This window comes from Chrysemys picta, chromosome 7 (assembly GCF_011386835.1).
Source record: "Chrysemys picta bellii isolate R12L10 chromosome 7, ASM1138683v2, whole genome shotgun sequence".
Lineage (NCBI taxonomy): Eukaryota > Metazoa > Chordata > Testudines > Emydidae > Chrysemys > Chrysemys picta.
In genome coordinates this window covers 64,722,719-64,748,191 of record NC_088797.1, presented here as the reverse complement: position 1 = coordinate 64,748,191, position 25,473 = coordinate 64,722,719, and the positions used below count along the sequence as shown (strand labels likewise).

At 42.9% G+C, this 25,473-nt stretch overlaps 1 protein-coding gene across 24 annotated transcripts in view; it reads right to left on the bottom strand.

The window, feature by feature from the left end:
• KAT6B (lysine acetyltransferase 6B) overlaps window positions 1-24,614 on the bottom strand; it is a 195,429-nt gene extending 170,815 nt beyond the window's left edge. For 5 of the 24 annotated variants that reach the window (XM_065551655.1, XM_065551670.1, XM_005278748.4 and 2 more), the window contains exons 1-2: window positions 22,914-23,129; window positions 15,294-16,181 (exon numbers count right to left, since the gene is read on the bottom strand). In XM_065551655.1, coding sequence (XP_065407727.1) covers window positions 15,294-15,307 — 14 coding nt within the window. In that variant the 5' untranslated portion in view covers window positions 15,308-16,181; window positions 22,914-23,129. Of the gene's footprint in view, window positions 1-15,293; window positions 16,182-17,398; window positions 17,450-22,732; window positions 23,185-24,128; window positions 24,337-24,479 lie in introns of those variants that run through there. The other 19 variants (XM_065551654.1, XM_042856137.2, XM_065551664.1 and 16 more) reach the window with 11 other exon arrangements.
• Window positions 24,615-25,473: the final 859 nt, after the last annotated feature.

Below are 25,473 nucleotides of genomic sequence, written 5' to 3'. Positions count from 1 at the left end.
TTAAAATGCTTTTATAAAACAACAAAATTGTTTTTGATAAAAGTATTGCTATTTTGACTATTTAAAAAGAGGCATTACAAAAAGACAAGGATTACGTTGAACTGATTTCTATACAGCCATTTTTATGGAGCTTGCTTTAATTACCTTCACATTCTAACACTTCAATGTATTAAGCTTCAGAACATGCTTGTGAATTAGGTGTTCTCCACATTTTTACAGATGAAGAAATGGAGAGGGGGAATGATTAAAGTCACTATTCAACAATAAGCTCCAGATGAGAGGATGGCAAGCTCACAGGGAGTCCGACAGACTTTATGCAGGTGGACAGCTATTGAAACCAGCTGCAGGATCAGAGCCTATGGATAATTTCAAAGTCGCACAGGAAATCTGTGGCAAATCCAATAAGAGAACCTAGATCATCGGTCAGTCCTGTTTTTAAACCTCCCACACAACACACACGATTCAATTAACAGTATTTTTTTCTGTTTTATGTGTTATATGAATTGTTCAAGGGTTTTTGAAGCGGGGTTTCCTCTGCTTACAATTTTTCAGCTAATGTTTTGACTACATGAGGTAGCTGTACATAAAATCCCTCAAAGTAATTGTTCTACAACAGTAAACAAAAAAGGCTACTGTACACATAGGGCTATCCTCTCCTATAAGTGGATTGGCCAAAATAAAAAGTACTATGCATAAGGCTCCGTGTTTGTCACGGAGGTCACGGATTTTGTGACTTTCCGTGACCTCCATGACTTCTGCAGTGGCTGGTGTGCCTGGTCTGGGGGCTGCCTGAGCAGCTCAGGCAGCCGCTGGGCCAGTTTGCCCCAGCAGCAGCCAGTGTGTCTCGCACCCTCCCTCCCCGCCCCCAGTCCCCCAGCAGCAGGAGTTTGGGTATGGGGTGGTGCTTACCTAGGGCGGGCTCCCCGCAAGGGCAGTGGGTCTCAAACTTTTTTTTACTGACGACCCCTTTCACATTGCAAGCCTCTGAGTGCGAGCCCCCCCCAATAAATTAAAGGCCCTTTTTAATATATTTAACACCATTATAAATGCTGGAGGCAAGCGGGTATTGGGGATGGAGGTTGACCGCTCGCGACCCCCCACCATGCAATAACCTCACAACCCCAAGGGGTCCCAACCCCCAGTTTGAGAACCCCTGGGCTACAGGAACTTCCCTCCCTCAGCTCCTAGCTCCACATGCTGCCTCTGCCAGCAGGCATCGCCCCCCCCTCCCCCCCAGCTCCCATTGGCAGCGGTTCCCAGCCAATGGGAGCTGCAGAAATGGGGCTTGGGGCGAAGCGGAGGGAGCACGTGGAGCTCAGGAGATGGGTAGGGAGCTTGCTCCAGCCCCACCAACCCTCCCCCCCAGCACCCGGGGTGCCCCCTGAGCCATCCCACTGAGGCACCTCCCCCTCCCCCAAATTTTAGTCAGAGGTATATAATAGAGGTTACGGACAAGTCACGGGCCGTGAATTTTTGTTTATGTCCATGATCTGTCCGTGACTTATTAAAAATACCTGTGACTAAAATGTAGCCTTAACTATGCCTAATCACCAGGATGAAACACACTGATGCCGCCAAAAGCCTTGGTTTTGCACTGATCAAACTGCACTCCCCATTAATGCTGCCTCCCACCACACAGACACCACATTTTAAAAAAAAAAAAGTCAATTATGCCAGGCCACCCCTGAATAAAATGTTGTCTGGGGACAAGAAATTAATAGTTGGCAGTAAGTGTTGCCAACTGCATTACATTTATGCTGGCCCTTCCCACAGAGAGCTCTGCTGCATGACAGGAGTGCCACTCCCCCGGCACACCCCAAAATGGAGCACTTTGTGGGGTAGTGAAGTTTCCCCTCTCCTGGGCCAGATCTCAGCCCACCCAAACAACAAGGAACAATTAGGCTCCAACCAGCAGATGGACTGCTGGAGTTGGCCGCAGGCCTGCCACCTTAGAGGGAAATAAGTGTGGCGGTGGCCCTGGCCCCAGACCTAAGAACACCCTGCTGGGATGGCAAGAACCCTCAACCCCAAACACACCCCTTTTGCTGGGTGGCAGGATACAACAGCAGAGACCTTACACATACACAGGACTCTCTTCCTGTGAGTGAGTGACTGAGTCCAGCATAACCTCCCTCTGCAGAGGATACAGCTCCCACAGCACTCAAACAAGAACACCTGAACTCTTCCCCTCCACCCACCCTAACAGTCTCTCTACAGCTCATGACATCTGTTTACACCATTCACAAGTGGAAGGTAGCCTTTGCAACTATGAGGACCATAAACTTACAGCTTAGAACCTTAGATTCTGCAGAAGCTGACAGCATCCATCCATGAAAGAGTCTTACTCAACCAGGGAGAGTTATTGATTTTTCTAAGTGTGGCTACACAGTGTCACCGACTAAAACACAAAACACCTGAGGGTTTGTTTGGGTTTTTGTCATCAGCAGGGAGGTCATCATAAACATATTCAAACCAAGTCATAAAACCAATACAAGGCTTAGATTGGGCTAGTATGGCCCAGCTGCACCTTTCTCAAACTGCTATCTTGTCCTCAAGAAATCTTTTTTTTTTCTTTTTAAGTTCACCTCTAGTTGAAGAGTTGAAAAAGGTGTATAACCAATGCAGAGATGTCCAAGTCCACTGAAAGCCTACAACAGTAACTCTGAGAGGCATGAGTGGCCCCTTCCAACTCACTGAGGTGTTAACTGATATCCAGAGATGATGATCTGAATGTCAATTTTGTTAACCATTTTATTAAGCATTTAAAAAGGGAGGATCACAGATTTGCACAACTGGTCTCATTTGGGTGGCCTAAGTGGGTGGTGTTTGGGAGATACCACAACCACTTATTTCCCTCTCTACCCCTCCACCTCCCCCCCCCCCCCAAAAAAAAAAAACAACAACAACTATTAACAGCGAAGCCCAAGAAGGCTACCATGGCCCATGGGCATATTCAAGCCACCACCACTCAACTCCAGTATCAGCCAAAAACTCAAGGAGCCCAGTAGAGGTCACCTCAGACTTGTATGTCTGCACATTCTACTGTGATCAGTCTCTCATTCAGGGAATTCATATAGGCAGAGTTTATTTTGCAGGTGGGGAATTATCCTACCCCCCACCCCCTACCCCCCCAAAAAAACAAAACAAAAAAAAAACCACAATCACACACACTGCCTGCCATTAATTTTCACACTGGTCACCTATACTGAAAAAGATAAGTCCAGGACCTCAACATTTTCACTGGAAAACCACAAAGCAAGCAAATAGCCCCAGATATATCTGCAGTTAACATTACCTTCCAATATATTGAACTTCCACAAATCAAGAGAGGTGAAATGCTTTGATTGGGCTCTACACCTCATCAACATTTGTAGTCTAAAGTCAATGGGACTTGTGCTCCAAGTCACTTAGACGCCTCTGAAAATCCAACCCTTAGGCACCAAAATATAGGCTTCCAAGACTAGCTTTAGGCTTTTACTTTGCAAAAATTTTGGCCGATGTATAAAAAAAAAGTTACTATAACTTCAATGTATTCAAAGTCCAAATAACTTTTCCTTGTTAACACTGAAGCAATATTGTTTTGAAGTGATAAAGGCTTTGCATTTAAGAAAAGGTTTTAATAAAAATGTAATTTTAGCTCTTGATGCTGCATACACGTATACACATGGGTTTTTCCTATTGAATGAAATGGGACTATTCATGTGAGTAAAGTTATATAACTGCTTAAATATTGAAGGATCAGAATCTTAATTTTTACAAAACTACTCTAGGCAAAAAAAATTAAGAAAAAGAGTAAGACACCCCACCAGTAGTGACATTAAAATTTATAACAGTAAATTTTAAATGCTGTGGGATTTTTTTAATCTACATTTGTAGTATGTCAGGAGTCTGGTATTGTACCCTGGTCCATCAATTGCCTAGATGGTGTCCCTAGCTGCCACACCACAATGGCATCCCGACACTGTCCCCGACAGACAGCCTTAGTGCTCAAGGCCTGCAGTATTACAGCAGCCACTCCCCAGGTCTCTGACTGGCTGGGCAGTCAGCATTCTCCTTGGATACCTAATGCAGAAACCAATAGGAAGAAGCAGCCATCTAAACAACAGGCCATTGCCTGCTGGTTGCTGTCTAGACCACCTTGCCCTTTTACCTTTGCATAACTATACCTTGCCACCCTTGTGCCTTGCCTGACCCTGCCCGGCCCACCCTCACCTCCCTAATCCACTAACCCTCTCCCATGGAATGGCTCTCCTGGCTAGTGACCCGTACGAGAACTCCCTCCTGGCCCCTGACTGACTCACCTCCTGATTAACAGACCACCCGTGCACACTTGAGTTCAGCTCTAGACTGCCCCATATCCACTCCAGCCACCAGGCATTACACTGGTAGTACAGGTTCTCAAGTTAGTTTATAAAATCTCAATCCAATTTAAAAAAAAATTATTTTAAAAAAACTACACCAAGCAATTTAAACCAATCATTAAAATTCTTCTACCCTGGTGGGGTTCCACGTTTACTACCTCTCTATAGCCAGATCAAAGAATTGCTCTAGGACATTCTATGGCCTATTATGCAGAAAGGTCAAACTAGGTAATCATAGTGATTCCTTCTGGCTACCAGCAGCTTATAGGTAAAGTGTTTTTTGCACCCTAACTGGTTACTGCCCTGGAAATAACCTAGCATCTTGTAAATGTGCTCTGACTCAAAGCATCACCAATCTCAAAAAATTCTACAACTGAAATCTTGTGAATTCTTCTTACAATGCACAAGGAAGAACAGAATCCATCTCAGGGCACGTCTTCACTACCTGCCGGATCGGCGGGTAGCGATCGATCTATCGAGGATCGATTTATCGTGTTTAGTGTAGACACAATAAAATAGATCCCCGATCGCTCTGCCGTTGACTCCGGAACTCCACCGCAGCGAGAGGCGGAAGCGGAGTCGACAGGGGAGTGGCAGCGGTCGACTTGCCGCCGTCCTCACAGCCAGGTAAGTCAACCTAAAATATGCAACTTCAGCTACGCTATTCGCGTAGCTGAAGTTGCGTATCTTAGGTCGACCCCCCTCCCCGTAGTGTAGACCTAGCCACATTTACCCACAGTTACGCTAGTACTCAATTTTGCAGTCCTTGCACACAGCACCCGCACATTATTCATGCTAAGAAGAGTCCCAGCGCCAAAGAGTTCAAAATTGGCATTGCACTTAAGGTGCCAAGAAAAGGTTTTCTAAACCACTTGGACTTCCAAACTCTCCTCTCTCAGGAAGAGAGATTCTCTACTGCAATTTTGAGATATCAAATTAGGAAACTTTGGTTGATTAGTAGTTAAATTTATACTCAAAGGATCTTAAACATAAAGGGAGGAAGTCAGAAAAGAAAAAAAAAAAAGCAGTTCCTAGTTTTTCCACCACATGTTGTACAACTGTGCTCCTGTAATATCAAGGAACAGTGGGATGTACAGACAGTTGGAATCTCAAGCATCAACAAATCCCAACTGTACTACAATGAGCAAACATTAGCCAAACAGGGGAGTTGAAAAGAACTACTTAATAAAATTAAGGCTGCTCTTGGGGCGGGACCAACTTTGTCAAACTAGACAAGAGATTAAAAGAGAAAATTAATTTTGGTTACTAAGGTAGAACCTGTTGCTTTTAACGTAGAAATAATCTAGACAGAACAAACATTTGTAAACTAGTTACATTTGCTAATGAAACAAAATTTAGGCTGTCAGAGAGCAAAATAGGGAAATCCCTAAAATTTTTCAATTTGTAGGGCAAATGGGATGATGCCTGGTGCCCTGCAAAAAAATCAGAGCTTATAGAAACGCTGGAGAGAAGTGAATATGAACAAAAAAAATATTAAAATTATCCAAGTTTAACTCTCTGCTGTCAGCTACAATACAAACACTTCCTTTAAAACAGAAGCACATTACAATGGCTTCTTTCTTTTTGAAGAAACATTGTTTTCAGAAGATTAAGTAAAAGGACTTCCTTGCAAATTTAAGCGCCAGTGCCTGAAATTCTATAGTTTACCCCCAGTCAACAAAGAGGACAATCTATTTGTGGTTGGTGGGTATGATGCAGGAGAACAAAAACCTGGCTTTCCAGGATGCAATTTCTGCTTAGCAATAGCATGACAGTATAGGAGAAGAGTTCTTGAAACTCTAGAACCAGACTGCAATGGCAAGGGTAGGGGAAAAGACACTGGCTAGGTTCTAGTGGTATGAGAACTAGGGTCTTCACCGTCAGCAAGGAGAAGAGAAGAGTAGCAGCTTGGGGGAAGAGAGGGGAGAAAACACACACCTTCCTACCCCACATCCAAATGCTAAACTGCCTAAGGAAGTAAAGTCCAAAGAGACAGTACTATCTAGAAGACTTACAAAAGAAGTGTCAGCTCAACAGAGCTCATGCATGGAGACTTCTCTCTTATACACTGCTCTGGCAGAATCCCTCACTGGTCCAGATTGCACCCTGATATGGCAGAATCCCTCACTGGTCCAGATTGCACCCTGGTATGTCACACCAGGATGATAGCATATATGGAGAAGATTTCTTTCCTTCACATGAGCCCTCAAGAAAAGATGAAGGGAGGATTTATAAAAGGAATTAAAGCGAAGTCTTCAAAGCTCAGGCAACCAGAGAATGCCAGAATACCTTCTTAGGACTTTTGTGATTCAGATGAGAGTTAAGATGGGAGATCCCTTATCACATTATATTATATATATATATAAAAATAAAACTATCTTGGAGGAGAAAACTGTGGGAGGTGCAGAAGACTACCTTCTTTTTTTGGAAGATTAAACTAGGCTACCAACTCCCTAATTCGTCAGACCAAAGTGATGGGCACCAAAACCCATAGGTGCCAGCTTCCTCTGGGCCCAGGAGATGCTCAACCCCCTTCTCTGCCCCACCCCATCCCTTCTCCCAAGACCCCACCACGCCTCTTCCCATCCAGTTCAGCCCCCTACTCCCAGCGTGCCCCATTCTCACTCTTCCCCCTCCCTCCCAGAGCCTCCTGCACGCCACAAAACAACTGATCATAGCGGGCGGGAGGTGCTGATCAGCGGGGCAGCTGGCTGCCAGTGGGTGCTAAGCAGGACTGGAGCACCCACAGAGTCGGCGCCTATGCCAAAACCACCACCACTTTCCATGAAGAGAGATTAAGATCTGGTTCAGTGGCTAGAAAAGGATTAGAAAAAAAGAACTGCAGGAACCAGATTAGAGGATTCATGGAGGGATACAAGGATTTTAGTGGGGTTTTCGGTAGAATTCCACCTCGTGGCCTCAAGATTTCTTGAGAGGCCATTTACTGAACCCCTCAGAATGCTTGGCATGAAGGCCTTGAGGTAACTAGCAGTCCTCTTCTTGAGTCCATACTGATAGAGATCAAGGGCAAAGAAAAAAGTTTCTCTGTCCTTATCCCTGAGACCGGCACAAGATCAAGCAATATGTGGAAGACAGACTTCTTGTGGCAGTAGAGGGAGAATTTTTATAATCTTTGAAACTCCCTGGGATTTTAAGGACTAGTCAAGAGTCAGGCCATGAGCTTGCAGAACGTAGAGACACAGGTTCAGTACTGGACCTGGATTCAGGAGGCTGTCTATTATCCCCTCCCCCCCATCTCCAATCACCTCTCCCCCATCAAATGGAGCAGGTCCATGAAGTAGAGTTACTCGGCCTACCAGCACCAAGAGGCACCCTTCTCTTTTCATAAAATCATAGGACTGGAAGGGATCCCGAGAGGCCATCTTATCCAGTCCCCTGCACTCATGGCAGGACTAAGTATTATCTAGACCATCACTAACAGGGGTTTGTCTAACCTGCTCTTAAAAATCTCCAATGATGGAGATTCCACAACCCCACTAGGCTATTTATTCCCATGCTTAACCACTGACAGTTAGGAAGTTTTTCCTAATGTCTAACCTAAATCTCCCTTACTTCAATTGAAGCCCATTGCTTCTTATATTATCCTCAGAGGTTAAGAACAATTTTTTCTTCCTCCTCCTCCCTGTAACACCCTTTAAGTACTTGAAAACTGTCATGTTCCTCTCAGTCGTCTCTTCTTCAGAATAAACAAAACACACATTTTTTCAATCTTCCCTCATAGGTCTTGTTTTCTAGATTTTTAATCATTTTTGTTGCTCTCCTCTGGACTTTCTCCAATTTGTCCACATCTTTCCTGAAATGTGGCACCCAGAACAGGACACAATACTGCGGTTGTGGCCTAACCAGTGTGGAGTAGAGTGGAAAAATTATTTCTCATGTCTCACAGTTCTTTAAGATTTTCTGGAGGAGCAAAAGGGTTTGAAAGGAAGGCCTAAAATCGCTTGTTTAACCAGCTGATAATGAACGCATTCCAGGCCAGAGCTCCCTAGGTTTGGGGTCTGTTGCAGGGACTGGGGACCCTGATAGTTCTGGGAGAGATTGGAAATAGGTTACATGATAGTGACCTAGTCTTCCGATACCCACTGAAAAACTTCCCTGTAGAGTTTACATTCGCCTGGATGGATGAGCTAATGGCCATAACTATTAAATTGGCTGGACATGTGAGCCTTCAGAGATCCAGATCTTCTCTCTACTTAATGGAAAAGCAGGACAGACTTACTCATGAGGCACCAGTTCTTGGTTCAAGTAGGCCAACACTGGTGATTTCTCCAACCTGATCATGATTTATTGCACTGGATGGTATTTCAGAGAAACCAGAGCAAGCCTGACAGCCCTAACTTCTAATACACTGCCTCTCTCCCTGGAAGAACTAAACCTTCTGAACATACCAAGTGGGAAATGAGCATCATATCCACTGGCACCTATGGGGAGGGGAGGAAATCCTTCAATGAGTACTTGACTCAAGAGAAATTGACCCATCCATTCAGGTCAGAGAGGGCTTCCCTGACAGGAGGGCCTCCAATTTGAATTCCAGGAGATCCCCAGTAGGTGAAAGACTAAAACATACCAGTTGTTGGCAGGCTGGCCACCAGGGTCACCTGTAAGGATATGCAGCTCCTTATGGATACTTCTGTAAGATTAAAAGCTGGAGTTGCTTGCAGGCCTGGAATTGCATTACAGAGAGCAAGAGCTCTCCCCTCCTCCTTTTTATCTACTACGACTCCAAAATGGGGTGAGGGAGCTTTTCTCCTGGTTCACAACAAGCCCAGAGTTTCAAATGTGAGGAGATATCCATCTGGATGCTGCCTATTTAGCACCTTTGGACACAAATCCCTGAAAGAGGCCAGATATATAAGGCATTAAACAGACAGTTTGTCTGAGAGCAGCAGCTAATTACCATCACCATTTTGTTGGACGCTCCAGGGGACATAAGCAAGCACAAATGGTAATGTGGTCTACCACTTTATAGTCAGTCTGCTGAAAACCTCATGAACGTCTGGTAAGCTGGGATAATGGACACGTTTAGAGACAATTGCGGAGGTCAATGGACAACAGGAAGTCTCTTGGTCATTTGCCCCTGGGGACAGAGTATAACAGGGACTCCATCTTTAACTGTTGTATTTAATAATTGGGTCAATTATGACAGGACTAGGCTCAGCATCATTCCCCAGATCATTCACAGACATGAAAGTACCTTGAGAAGACCCATACCTGTTTGGTCCAAGGAATTGGCAAGATGGCTCCTAGCAGATGAGAGAGGGTTTTGGCCACAGCGAGTCTGATCTGACAAAGGGCAGAAGCAAGGGTAAAACTCCATTAAGTAGTTTGCAAGAGCTACTTGAGGACTCAGGAGATTCTAGAACAACCATGCAGGCAACAAGAAATGCTTCCTCTTGGCACCTCTGACTCAGGAGGTTCAGAAGGAAAGAAATAAAGCTGATTACACCCTCTTTAAATTAAGGCTCAGGCTTGAAGTTTGTTGCTAGAACTTGTTGGTGTTCAACTTGTGCCCGACTTCAGGCCAGCAGAGAGAGAAAAATAGGCTTATTCCTCTGGAATGAGGAAGATAGAGAGGGAATTATTTGCTCTTGTTTTTAAAAACTGCTGGAGTAAAGAGATTTTTCTGTCTGAAAAATCTTTATAAACAAAAGTCTTGGCCAGCCCTGAATATTTTTGGGCCATTGAAGGAAGAGAATATATTCTTTCCTCAGAAATACACCCAAATGGGGTTGGAACTCAGGAAGCTAGGATGTTGTCTGTTAGTTGAATGGAGTCCTGGAATATGTGGTTTAGGTTCTTCACTAGCAGAAGACATATGGAGAATTTCTTACAGACTACCTCTGCGAGTGGGGCAGGTGGTCCTGGATAATTTAGCGTCAGCTATGGTAGGTCACTGTAGGCAAACAGACATCAATGGGTGTGGAACACTGCCCTAATTATGGAACAAGTACAGTGGGCAGAAGCAGGAGAGACAGCTTCCTTTCTGCCTGGCTTTTTGCTTCTGCTCTCCAGTATATCTGAAGGCCAGATGGGCAAGGTGGAGCAATTAGAAAAACCTTTAGCCAACAGTCTCCAGCTGCCTTTCCACAGGGAAGGAGCAGAGAGGGGAGGAGCCTGGAAGAGGGGGCTGGGTGCCAGAATCTTCTTTATACATTGGCTCCCTGCCTGACAGACAGAAGGAGGAACACCCAGTGTCTGCACTGGCAGAAGCAGCATCCCAGACAATTGAAATTCAACCCATGCCAAGTTATAATTCGAAAAGCAAGTAAGGTCTTCATAGGCCAGTAAAAACATTAAATAAGAGTTCAAAGTATGAAAAATTAATAAAACAGCTTGTTTTTGCAATAAGATCAATTTGTAGGGACAAATTGAAAGTGAAAAAGAAAAACCAAACAAAGTGACTCTTGGCATAAAAATCTAATGCAGAGAACTATTACTCAACTGTGGGGGGGGGTTAAAAAGGCATTCAAGAGGCCTAAGAAAATATTAAAAATGAATACATATCAAATGACATATATTGTCTCTTCTGATTCACCCATAACATAGAAAAGCCCAATAGCTATACCGGTGTTATAGACACCCACTATCTGTCACAAACCACTGCACATCCATGTCTACACAGAGTAAGCTCTTGCAAATGATCAACCCACATCCCTTGTTTTTAAAACAGCCCCTCTTTATTAGTACATGAGTGTGTGGGGGAGATAAGGTAAGTGTAAGCCACCACACTAGTCCCAAAATAGTTATCTGTGATGCTCTTTAGAAGTTCAATTCATTTAGCTCTAATCACACTTTCTGCCATCCAGCCCAGAAAACTTATTGTTGAAAAGCTAGAGGACATTCCTAATGGAATATGTTTTGCCTATGGGCCAGGTGCTTCCATCCCCTCATGCAGATATGAAAGTAGCAAAAGGATATTGAGAAATAAGTGGCTCCATTGCACACTTCTCTTCCCATACTGCTGGGAGCCCTTTGAATCCCCTCCATGTAAATGTAGTACAGACATAAGAACTGCCATACTAGGTCAGACCACGGTCCATTTTGCCCAGTATCCGGTCTCCAACAGTGGCCGTTCTACAGCTTCAGTAGGAATGTACAGAACAGAGCAATTACGGGAGCAATCCAGGCCTGTCTTCCAGTAGTCAAAGGTTTAGGGTCACCCCAAGCATGGGGCTACATCCCTGACCATCTTAACTAATAGCCTATCCTCCATGAATTTACCCAGTTCTTTTGGAAACCCAGTTATACTTTGGCCATCACAACATCCTATGGCAATGAGTTCCACAGGTTAGCTGTGCATTTTGTGAATAAGTACTTCCTGTTTGTATTAAATCTACTGCCTCTTTATTTCGTTTGGCAATGGCAGGTTTTTGTATTGTGTGAAAGGGTTATATCACTTCTCTATTCATTTTCTCCACACCATTCATGATTTTATAGACCTCCATCATATCCCCCTTTACTCAGTTCTTTTCTAAGTTTATCAGCCCTAAATCTTTTCAGTCTGTCTTAATATGGAAGCTGTTCCATACCCTTGACCATCTTTTTCCACTACTCAAACTCTACAGGAAGCAGAGCTGACATTTAAACACATGCTCTCCTCTGGACTCATGCAAGTTTTCTATCGGAAATACACATGTAGTTAAAGCTTGCATTAACTCTACTCTGTGGTTTCTATTCCCAGTGGAGCAGGGAGGTAATACACAGCTATGGTGGAATACCAGTGGACTATACCACTCCTAACATAACCCTGATGCCAGAAGAAAATGGATCCAGACAGCTTCATGGAAAAGGCTAACCCAGGATCCACACACCAGTGCTCTAACATCTCTCTGGACCCTTGGGATTTGCATGCAGCACACCTCATCTGTGAGTTCACAACCCCACCCCTCCATCACCAACATTTAAAAGGAGTTTGCAACTCCTGTTTTGCAAGGCAAACTTCAGAGTTCCCACAGCATTATTTTGTTTATTACAGCAGCAGCTAGAAGCCCCAACTGAGATCAGGCCCCCACTGTGGGGGACACTATATAAACACAATAAGAAACATTCCCTCACACTGGGCTCCAAGCCCCCCACAGAGGGGACTATCAAGGTCTGCATTTGGTCCCACCAGTCTGAAAGCTCAGTTTACTTCAACCAACCTTCATAGAGTTCCATGATGTACACACACAGCTTCTCAGTTATCCCAACATGATGTACTACTACTTGTATTAGTAAGTACAACTTGTATAAGCAAGGGTTTACGAGATCAGACTAAATGTCCATAAAAACACTGAGATCTTTGAATTCAAGATGCTATTTTAATCATCATTTCTACAGAAGAGGCAACATGGTCATGACCAATCTTCTGACATACTTACTTTTTCTTCAGCATAAGAAATCGTACTTTAGTACGGTGTATACACCACCACCGATTTAGATCAAAGAGGGGCCTTTAAAATATACTAGCCCTGTCAAAGTCTAGCTTTCAATGTAAAAGGCCAGTTGGCTACATTTTGGTAAATCGAATTCAAGGGATAATCTTGGGACACACCTTGTACAACCATTCTGTAAACTATTCCTTATTTCAGTTAAAAAGTTGCACCAGATTTTTTCCTTCAGTACTAACCTGTACACTTATGGAAAGTAAGTAAAGCAGCAAGATGAACAATAAAAGACATTTAAATTATTTTAAAATAACCATCTCTTTAATAAATTAAGTCATGCAACTGGTAGTTACATACAAGACATTGGCCCCATAATCGTCTATAGGTGAATTCTTACAATATAGTTTAATGTGGCAGATCCTCAGCTGCTACATGTCAGCCCAGCTGAGTGGAGCTACACAGGTTTCCAGAAGCTGATGTAAAAGATTTTGAGTAAAATCTAAGCAGCATAAATTAGCAGTACATCTTTATACCTGAATTTGCTTCATATAATGAAAGCTCAATTCTTGTAACAATACTTGACATCAGAGGACTGATTTGTTGGACATATGTTCAAAAATCAAATTTAGTTCTATATCAGCATTTCTTAGTGGTACAATGAAGGCTAACTTTTCCAGCACTATGACCTATGTGACCATTTGCTTGCCCTGAACAAGTCACTATCCCTACACTACCAATGGAGATTTCCTCCTGAGAACACAGATCATGAAGATCCGACATATTATTAATGCATTTTTGTTTGCTTCAGATGATTCACTTCAGTGTAGAATATTGGAATACAGCAAGAATTCCTAAAGGTACTTGTAATGATGAAGCTCTCAGTGGTTTGCATAATTAAATCTATACAGTGTATAAATATAGGGGGGGGAAAAAATCACATGGTAAGCAATACTCCTGAATTCCTATTCCAGTTCTAGGGCCTGATGCACCATGCACTTTTCATACATGAGCAATATCACTGAAATAAATGGGTAACTTTGCTTGAGCACCCCCATCTACATATAATTCTGCAGGCTCAGGCTTCTAGTCAGTGTCACTTTGCCATCAGCTCCATAGCTGAATTGCTTCTGTACAACAATGTAGAACAAGACACAAGCTAGGCTGAGAGGAGAAAGGAATGAAAGAAATCAGTGTGAAAACTGCTAAGAGGAGGATTGATAGAGATGCCGTTTTCGGCCCCCATAATTGTCAAAAGAAATGTGTATGTTATGCAAAGTCAGAAGTGAGCACTAACAAAATGCATTTGAAGTTCAAAAGCCACTCTGCAATTAATCCATTAAAAAAAGCCACTGAGATGAATAATGCAAGCAGAGTGGGATACCAGATGGCAGAGTAGGAAAAATTCTAGTGAAGTTTCTAAAAGCACACCACAAACTCCAAGTGAGGAATGACCAAGGGTTCCCTTTAGGTATTTTTTATGCCATTGATGCTCTCTCATCATCTCATCCTTTAAAATCTTGGGATGAAAACACAGGGATAGTTTTAGAAAGAAAGGGGGGGGAGGGATAGCTCAGTGGTTTGAGCATTGGCCTGCTAAACCCAGGGTTGTGAGTTCAATCCTTGAGGGGGCCACTTGGGGATCTGGGGCAAAAATCAGTACTTGGTCCTGCTAGTGAAGGCAGGGGGCTGGACTCGATGACCTTTCAAGGTCCCTTCCAGTTCTAGGAGATGGGATATCTCCATTAATTATTATTATTAAACACCTCTGCTGGAAGTATAAGGGCCACCTGGTGACAAAGCAGATGTATGATGGTTAAGAGAATTAAAATGGGCTGAGAACATTCTTCAGGACACTGAGAGCCACAAAAGATCCCATGGTAGAAGGAAGAGGAAGCAACACATTGATCTGACATCGGTAGTTCAGTTCCTAGATGCATGTATTATTAACTTCAGCTCACAATAACCACAGTTCTAAGGCGGAGTATAACTAAAATACTTTTTTTGTTTTTTTGTTGTTGTTTTTTAAAGAGGACTTAAGACTACATTAGAAATTTATTAACAATAGATCTACTAATTAGTGTTACTATAGTTGTGAAACAAATTGTGTCTGATCCATGCACTGTAGTACAAAACTATACACACAAAGAAGTGAACTGCTTGATTTCTACTGATCGTTATGCCAGGATTATAGCAACATCATAACATTACTTTATCAAGCTGGTGGAATAGGGGACAAAAAGACATTTCATCTCCAAAAGTGCCCAAGCACAAGGGCACAAATACCCCTTTCCCACATAGCTCCTCTTCCCTATCTTAAAAAACAAAACCAGGAACAACCCAAACACTTCACAACAGCATATACAGCAATGCAGGCATCACCTTTCAGAATGTGTTAGTCAAAGATTCATTCACAAACAGTTAAATTAATCCAAAACTATTCCAAATTATAACAAGCAATTTCATATAAAACCAAAGGAAAACTGAAATAGTCATTTATTTGGATTTTGTTTTCACGTCTAGATTTGCCTTCATTTTTCACACTTACCTGGTCTTTTTCATGGGGTAGAAGGCTTACAGGTGGAAGAGAAGCTGGGAAAGCACTGGAATATTTTGGAGTTCCTTTACTGTTCAAACTACCATAATTCACCCTATATTGAGGTCCATCCTTCAGTAACCTCCCATTATTTACAGCACGCTTGGCCCCCAACCGTAATCTCTGCTGAAAGACAGGGTTGTTGAAAATACTTGCTAGGTCATTTTGACTTCTCAAATATTTCTCTATGTTTTTCAGAGAGGAGCCATTTGGTTCCTGAAGCCCTTCAATTGCTCTTCTCAATAGTTTATTCCAATCCACATTACGAAGCTCATTAGAGGCTCCTCTAGATCCCTTAACAGATTTAGGAAGAGTGCCAGGTTTAACAGATGAAAACCGCCCAGGATTATCTGGGTCCTTGTAGGATGCAAGGCCTTTGTTGGTAACTTTAAGAATAGAGCCATCTTGAACACTTAGTTCCAACTGTTCTGAAACAGTTTTCTTATCTAATCCATGTGAAGCGCACACAGCATGACAAATTCTTTCTTCAGATGGCCTTTGCTTTTGCTTTTTAACCTTTTGTATAGCCTCAAGAATCCACTCTGTATAAAGTGGGTTTGCAAGTTTTACCATGGTTGACCAAGAATATCTTCCAGCCAAAAGTTACCCATAGAGGTTCCTCTTTATTCTTTTAACAAATCTTTCAAAGGTTATTCACAACTCTAAAACAATCAGAGAGTTCCACATGCTGTTTAGTAGCTTCTCATAAATATCCATCCTTCAGGAATCAGAAGAGACACAGAAACATGTGCTGACTGAAATTCCTTATTTTACCAACTTGGAAGTCTAGAAAGACTGTTCCTGGTGGTACGGGTACATCCTTATCAAGGAAGGTAAAAGCTTTAGAGAGAGAAGAAAAGAAAAACAGTTAATGCTGAAATAGATACAAATTAGCAATAAAAATAATATTCTAGTGTCATTTTTTTTAGCTTGGAGATGGTCCAGTAATGAAGCCTCCATGTGACTTTTTAAAAACAGCACTTTATTTGCAAAATGTGTTTGAGAATTCCACACTTCCCTCCCCTTTTAGAAAGTGATCCACAGACTGCATAAATTTCTACTCATACCCAGTGTAACTGTAATTTTTAAGAGTCCCAATTCCCCAACCAATTACTCACTGCTTAGTTTTTAAAAGGATTCAATTCAGTGAAGTCTTTCCTGGTGGAACACTAGTGGTCAATAGACCTTCTTGAAGCCCACCACTGTAAAAAAGTAAACACCATACATATGCACTATAGTCTTGTAATTAATGAAGAAAGGATTAGCTGCACCTGTTAGGGAATTCGTTGATAAAGTGCCCTTTGTCAAGCATTCCCTCCTTTTCAACAGGCTACAAAAATTAAAAACTACCTGTTTTGTTTGATGAGTTTATATATAGTTTAATCACCACCAGAACACAAATACTATATGACTGATATAGTGCCCATAACAAGTATCAATGTCACAGTATGTACAGGGATAACCATACACCACTGAGCTACTATCACCTCTGAGGCTGAAAACAAGGGCCTACCTGTGCCAGCAATACCAGAGCTTCTTAGGAAGGAGGAACTTTGCCAATGGAGTGACAGGACGAGTCAGATAGGCATAATGTAATTACATTTATAATTCCTATTTTCAGTATGAATGCACATGGTACGTTTAAGTCAAGTGTTCTATGTGCCATTTATCTGTGGCATTTGTCTCAAGACACAAATTGCCTCAGTTTCTTCTATTAAGTGAGTGATTACATGGCCTCCAAAGTTAGCTGAAGTTTAGAATACCATAAATAGTTTCTTGGTAAGGTTTAGACTCATTTTGTGTCAAGGTGTTAAGCAAATAAATATAACCATACACGGAGATGAAAATATACTTAATTGTTAAATTTATTCTGTCTCATGATGTAATCTTCAAATCTTAAAAATAGGTGTTTAAAAAAAAAAGTTAACCAACTACATCTGAGGTCATGCCCTATTATATGCCAGCATTAAACAACAAACACCACTTGATAGGATTAATAGTTTGATAAGAGATATAGTAGAAAATAATAAATACCACCACATGGAACAGAACTCAACATTTAAACTGATTGTTCTCTTGAAAAGTAGAAGATTCTCCAATTCTCCAGAAAAATCTAAATTTAAACAAATATACATGTGTCAGCTGTTGAGGCAGCACACAATGACTCAACAGCAAAGTGCAAAGCCAATATTAATATCTCACGTAAAAAAGTGGCTTTTGCAATCAAGTCTGTCTATCCAATAATAAGCTCACCTTGTTCTTTTAAATATAAATATTCTTGATCTACAATACAACTGAAAATTGAGTATATGGCATACTATATTTCCAGAAAATGGAATTGCAATTCCACAGGTCACACTTATCTAGCAGTTGTAATTATTCTAATCTTCTTACAAGGTTGTAAGTAATTTTCAAGAGGAGCAAATAGGCATGTGTTGGGTCTTATATTTTTCTTCTTTCTTTAAGTTTCAACTCCAGATCAGGTCTCATGTGGTACTGCCCAGCAGGATTAAATAGTGGAAGTGTGGCCAGTTACTGATTAATTTAAATGGCTCTAAACCAGAGGTTCTCAAACCATGGTCCGTGGACCACCAGTGGTCTGCGAGCTCTATTCAGGTGGTGCGCGGATAGTTTCCTCTAAGGTGAGGCAATGAAGGGCCCACCCACCTAATTCTTGCAGCTGTGCAGGCATGGCTCCATAAATTAGGTGCTTGGACCCTAGAGAAGACACATGTAAGGTTAGGTGGTGGTGGCCTTGGGAGAAATAGGGGGTTCGTTGGAGGGGGCAGTGCGCAGTGGGGTGAAAAGAGGGGGCAACGGGAATTTGGGATGTGCAGGGCTGTGGCGGCCAGAGAAAGAGGTGACTTTCCCCAGCTCCAGGGCTGCGGCTTTCAAGGAAAGACAGCCCTCCTTCCCTGCCTCAACTCTGTGGCAGGGGAGAGACCCCCCTGCTTCCCAGCCCCAGCTCGGGGGCAGCTGTGGTGGGGGAGAGAGGGGAGACCCCCAGCTTGTGGGCTGCCATGGCAGGGAAGAGAGGGCACAACCATTGCATTAGAAAGGTAAGACTACTGATATTAAAATATGAGGTGTGTGCTTTTATTTGTAGGAAAAGAATTTTAATTATTATTAAAAAAATTATATTTAGTGCTTTTTACAATAGTTAACTAACGGTACAAACAACATTCGGAAAGATCATTAAGTGGCCCGCTGATTCCCTCAGCAATTTTCAAGTGGTCCATGAAAAAAAGTTTGAGAACCACAGCTCTAGACCCAAGCAAGAGATCAGTAACTCAGTTTTTATGAATGGGTCATCCTTTAGGTTTGGTTGGGGCTTAAGTAGTTTTGGGATTACAAACACAGAAATTCAACAGACGGCCAGAATAAAAAGACATTCCGAATAAAATATATATATTATAACCATATATATGATTTGGATACTGCACCGACTCCAACACAGAAGCTTGTTGATCTAAACAGACTGGCTAGTGAAAAGGTAGCCCCACCCATTCAAAGTTTAATTCAAGTCCACACTAGTACACAAGCCACTTACCTATTACTGTTTGAAAACTGTTTTGCACATTTGAGAACAGTTTTCAGACTGCTGTAGCTAGAAGTGTTTAAATATAAATGGATATTCCATTGTGGACAGGGTTAAGTTTAAGACAGAATGTCTACTCATGGGAGCCATGCTCTGGTTAACTACACAAGGAAGGTTCTAATACAGTTTCATTTTGGAATCAAGTAGCACATGGATGAGAACTGTGGGTGAAGACCATTTCAGACATAGCTGCAATGCTCAAATAGGGAGAGAGCTTTAGGCTGAAAACAGCCCATGCTTTAATTTTTGATAATTTCTGAACCCTGGAAACTGTCTAAAAAAAAAAAAAAAAAAAAACCCACAAGTAAATATACCTTAGAAATCACACTAACACCATTTTATAGGGCTTGCCCATATCCTGGAATAAAATCTTGAGGGAATTCCTTGCAGTGGCTACATTTCTTTAAAAATAAAAGGAGAGAGGGAGAGTTGTATGGCTCTACCATGGATTTTCCATGGGAATAAAGGTCAGTGCCTTAATTAAGCCCTCAAAACCATAATTGCTGAGTCATACAAATTTGCCACATTTTAAATTTACTCAAGTTTATACTACTACACTAATGTCATATGAACTACCATATCATTTCCATTAAATTCCAAACCACACAGTGTAGGTTCTGTTCTAACCTCTGAGGATACTGATGAAGCATATCAATATAAATATTGTAACCTGTGGGTTACAGGAATTTTTATTAGCCAATGGCTGTGGAAGAGGTGTGTGCAAGCTATAGGCTACTGCTAATTCTGACTACACTGCTGTGAAACTCTTGCAGTGAGCAGCAGAGTCACATTTTTATCTGTTTACTATAAATTCCCTCTGTGTCACAAAACCTCCTGCATACTAGCACCTACTAAATCAACACTGGTGGAGTGTATCACCAGAAGTTCAGGAGAATTTCCACTGCATATGACAAGGTTTTCTCAATGGAGAAGCAAGACCTCTAAAATTTACTTGCTCCAGAAGTCCAACAGAGCCTGAGTTTGTTAAGCTTCAAGGCAATACTTGTGCAGTCAGGCTTTTGAATGTTTAAAAAGTTAACAAATAATGAGTGTTATTCTGTCGGTTTGTCATGGAGTGTATTTAATTAGGCAAAGCACGCAGACGCCTTCACAATGGGCACCAAAAAGGTCTACTGTAAATGAAATACTTAATAGCAAACATTCTCCCCAGAACATAGCCTAGTTCAGTGCTTTTGTGCCTGGCTTGCCTTACTTTGTAGAAGTTCTAACTTTTTTTTTTTTTAATTACAAAAAATTTCAGAAATTGGACATATTGGTAGCAATTATTAAGCCAAGTCTAAGACAACCAAAAAATCAGATATAGTCTTTCAGATTCTATCCCCCAGTACATACTCAGCAAAATATGACTCCAAGAGTCTTTTCAACGTTAAAACAAGCGAATGCTGCAAGATTCAAAATAAAGCTACAATTAATAATTTTGTGAACTATGCTTCTCTAGCACTGCTAAATCTAGATCAAAGTCACACACATTTAAAACTCAAAACTGCAATTATTATTTGGCTAAAAGTTTGTTAGCAACTTCACTTTGTTACGTATAATATAATCACCAATCTTCTTGGTGTCCACATTAATCTTCCCAAAAAAATTCATCATTAAATAATATTCTATTAAGACTTTAGTAAGCTCCAACAAAGCAAGGATTAGTTTCACCACCATAATCTTAAATTGGGAGGGACCAGTTCCAAGTCTCTTGGTGGCAGGCATTAACTTAGTGGGTTTAGCTGCCTCACACTGTGTATTATGGTTTCAGTTTCTCAAATGCTCAATTATGCCTTGTTTTGAAAGTCATAGCAACTTTGATTACTTTTAAAATGCACTATTCTAGCAGCCAAGTGGTTAGGAGTCAGTAATCCTTTATATGTTCACAAAATGTAGCCAGACATTAATATTGAGCATGCAGATACAGGAGCTCTGGAAAGCACAGTATCTTACTTTGCAGTACAAGAAAAGACATCTCTGTTCAATGGTTGGCCTGTGTTTAAATCATAAACTAAGCTAGATCCAAAATAGTTGCAAAATCATAACTTAATTTTTAGAATGAAGCTAAATTGTGAAAAACAAATCTACTGTAGGGCTAAAGCTAATTAAAGAATACCTTGACTGAACATGTCATTACAGGATTATAGGATTAGTGACTATACTCAAGAATGACATCTTCCTTTAGACCAAATTAGTATCTGGATCATTCAGAAACAATTCTAGATTCAGAAAACAAACTGTTTGCTTAAATGGAAAGAAGTTTTAATCTAGCTGTTCTTTTTAATAAGAAAAATAAGCTTTTCACACAGAGATCTGGAAAAAAAAAAGAGCTCAAAGTTATCCTCAGTTGCTTTCAATATTATGCACAAATAAAAGTTTTTAAAATATGATTTTAACAGAATAGATGGGGGGGGGGGGAGAAAGAGAGAGAACAGAAAAGACAGCGAGTTGTGCAACCTACTGGTGACCTGTAAAGTACCATTTCATTCAGCTCCTTCCTACTTGCTCTGTTCAGAGACAGCAGGAGCAGCAGCAGGCCAGCTCTCTGCTGCAGCATCAGGGTCAGGTAAGGATTGCAGCAGGAGTGGAGAAAGAAGAGAAAACTGCCATTGCATTAAACAAACTCTCTTGGCCACACTCCTTTCATCCAGCCCATTATTTAGAATTATGCAGCCCATCAATTCTAATTCTTCCCTACTATCCCCTCAATTAAAGATTCAAGACATAAGTTTCCTTCTCAAAATAAATACAGCCACAAAAGAAAAATCAGACAGGGGGACTCCCAGTTCATAAGACACTCTTTAAACTAAAATTATTCAGATCATGGAGCCAGTGATTTTTTTTCTCTTCACATGGTATATACCTTTAATTATGAAAAGTGAATGAACTAGTACTTGTATAAACTTTAGCTAACTGCAAAGGGAGAGGCACTAGCAACTTTAGCTGCAAGAAACAGATTAACGGGTTATTTAATTTCTTGGAGAGCAGCATGTGTAAATCAGGATCTGATTAAGTGTTTGGATGCTGCAATACCCCACAAACCAGCGTAAGATCACACATTAAAACAGCAACATGACAGAAAGAAGCACCAGCAGCAGCAAGCAGCACCACCACAACCTGACAGCAACAAAACTAAACGTTTGCCCTTCACACCTTCCCCCCCTGCATATTTTTCAAGCACTGAATGTGCTACTACTATGACAGTGATTTCAAGTCATCAGCAACTGGAAGGAGGGAATATTTTGACTCTCTGCTTAAAATATGTGGTTGATGCTTTTGATGGAGATATATTTTTGAGGAACTGGGGGTAATTTAAAGGCAAAGTTTTTTTGCGGGGGGGGGGAGAATTTGTAATTCTCAGTGAGATAAGTGGCAAGTTTTGGCAGGGGATGTATTTTAAACTAAGTGTTTTCAAGGTGGAATTTTTGAGGTTGCATGTTTATTTTGAAATGCACAATATTTTTGCAACCTGGGGTGGGGAGGATGTATTGGCAAGTCTCAGTCGGCTATCGCAGGGGGATGCTTTATTGGGAAGGGAGATGAAGGGTGTCATTTTATTTTAATTTTTAAATCCTCCCCCCCACCGCCGCATTTTAATGCACAAACGTTCTGCACGTTTTATCTGGCAGGGCTGCAGAACCGGGTGGGTGGGGAGGGCAACATCACTGTGCAGCTGTCCGCACATGAGGCGGTGCCTGTGTATGTGTGACATGCCCTGCCCTGCCCTCCCCTCCCCTCGGGGAGGGATGCTGTGGGGACAGATCTCCCCTCCCCCTCTCAGGGTACCACTCACCTCTGCTGGGATCAGGGCTGGGAGGGGGAGGAGCAACCTCCAGGTGCTGCTGCTGCTGCTGCTCCCCCTGCTGCTGGCTCTTCCCCCTGCTGCTGCTAGGCTGAGGCAGCTGCCGCCACTGCTGGCTCTCCCCCTCCCCCGCCCCCAGCTGCCGTACTCCCCCTGCTGCTGCTGGGCTCACCTAAGCCGCCGCCATTTTGTTTCACCCTGTTGTAGTTAACGTGAATCCGACATGACACTGATTATAGCCCAATGGAGTCTCATTAAAACCTTACCTACCCCCCCCCCCCCGCCCAAGCCTCGCGCGCCCCGCCCACCGCCGCCCGGCATTGGGCCGCGCCGCACCAAGCTCATTGGCCACTCCTCGCTGTCCATCACCAGCCCGCAGGAGCGGCGCACCGCGCCCAGCAGCCAGCCAGGCTCCCCATTGGAACGTGGGGCGTGCCAATCACGGGACACGCCCCTTCGATCATAAGAAACCCCGCCTACCTGTCAAGGGGGAGGCACTGTGGACAACCATTGGCCGCTGCCGCCGCCAAACACCCACAGGGACCCGGCTAGCCCCTGGCCCAGCCTTGAACTCTACCGATTGGCAGCCGATTACTAGTTAGGGCGAGGAATCTCGCAACCTTGCCCTTCTATTGGCTGCCGCACCGGTCATTCTCGCCTACTTCCCACCCCCTCCCCCAGTCACCGCCTACTCCTGAAGTTTGTTCGAGAGGTGAGCGCTGGCGAGCGACAGCCGCTGCTGAGCCAATACTTCAGGGCGGGCGCGCGACACACACTAATACACAGCGTTAAATATTGAGCTTCATGCGCGTGGCACGGATCTTGCCACTCGTACGGGCGGGCGAGATAGACCCTGCGTGTTGTCTCAGCATAACCCTCCCGAGGTGCCTGGCACTAGCAGCGTCTTAGCGCGCACGGACGCAGCCCGCACCACGGAATGGAGGGGGTGAGGGGCACAAAGACGCCCAGCTCCAGCGCCACATGCAGGTCTCTGCAAGTTTCCCCATGCAAAGCACAAGGACTTCCCTGTCATCCCTTCTGCTAAGGAACAATTACAACCTACCCGTACAGGGTGGGCGCATGCAACACACAAAAAGCCAGCCACCCCCTGCCTTCCCTCCCCCACCCAACCATCCCCTCCTCTGCAACATGCACAGGGACGCTGCAATGCTTTACCGAGCATAAGTGTCTGCAAACACGTGCATCAGCCTCCAATGCAAAAAGAAAAAAAAAGTACCCAGCTTACTGACAACCTCCTTGCACAGAGAGAGAGGAGGGAAAGGGGGTTATTATGGTAAATTGCAGCCTGTCACCTAATGCAAAACAAAACCCATCGCATGCTCCCTGTTATTCCCCCCACCCCCACATAAACTCCTATGAGTCTAACCTCTGGTGCAGGTTTCCCCCCTTTGCTTGCAATGACCTCCTTTCTCTGGCTGTGTGTGTTTCTGCAGCAGCGGTTCCTGCGGAATGTGCTGCCCCTGAAACGCGATCGCGGCTTCTCTCTCTCTCTCTCTCTCTCTCTCTCTCTCTCTCCTGGCTGCAACCAGAGCCAGGAACACAACAACAACACAACCTCCCCCTCACACATACACAGCGAGGAAACGCAGCCAGGAGAGACAGACAAGGAAGGGGGGGGGGGGGTTGAGAGAATCCGAAGTTAACGGATTGATTGCATCAGTTACCTTTTCTAAACTCCTTTGCAAAAGGAAAAAAAAGAATAATATATAGAGAATACCTTGTCTCCCCTCCTCCTCTGTGGGGCTCGTCTTCTTACACTTACACACACACACATACACACACACACACAAAGAGGGGTGGGAGAGAGATCAGACACACAAAAATGGGTTCCAACTGTTCACATCAGGATGTGGGGAAGCAAAGGAAAAACAGAACAAATAATGACTATTATTAATTTTTTTAAAAACCCACCCTAAACCTCAAGCCTTCCTGATGCTAAATGGAGGCAGATTGGAGGACTGGTGCTAAAACACAGAACCTGATAACAGCTAATTGAAAGGTTAATCTACATACGCTGTGACAGATGAGGTCCCTCCCCACTTTTCTCTCTGCTGCTGGAAAGTAGGAAATTGAGCTTTTTTAAAAAAAAAAAAAAAAAAAGAGGAGGAAAAAAATTGAGGAAGGTTGGAGGGGTTGTTTGTTTCTGACAGTGCCAGTCTGGTTAGGTCTGGGTTACGTGCCAGGCATTAAGGGGGTTAGGTTTGGGGTGATTTGGTTGGAGTGGATGGTGGAACATGGTTATCATAAACATCTTTGGTGATTTTAAAGCATTCTGCAGGGCTATCAAGCTGTTGAGATCATTTAAATGAGGGAAAATATATATAGGGAAATTTTAAATGTTTAAATAAAAAAACACACAAAGACTGCAAAATCCTTCATTATAAAATGCTTTAAAATTGCTTCAATCCATAATGAGGGAGTCTCCTGCACCCCACTTTCCCCACTCTGGGCAGGTCTGTGTTAGAGGGAATCAAAATTACCGATGGAACAGAAAAAGGATGAGGAATTTGTGAATATTTCCCTCCCCTCAAATCTGATGTTTATCTGGTGAGATTAGTATAAGGACTTATTTTAGGGGACAGGGTGTCCTGATTTCTATGTGTATTGGGGTTGTGGGAGGGCTACACTTGTGTTGGGTCCCATTTCCCACCCCCATTTTCATGCTGCAGTCTTGAGTGACATTGCCAAGAGCCAGACATCAGGTCAAAGCT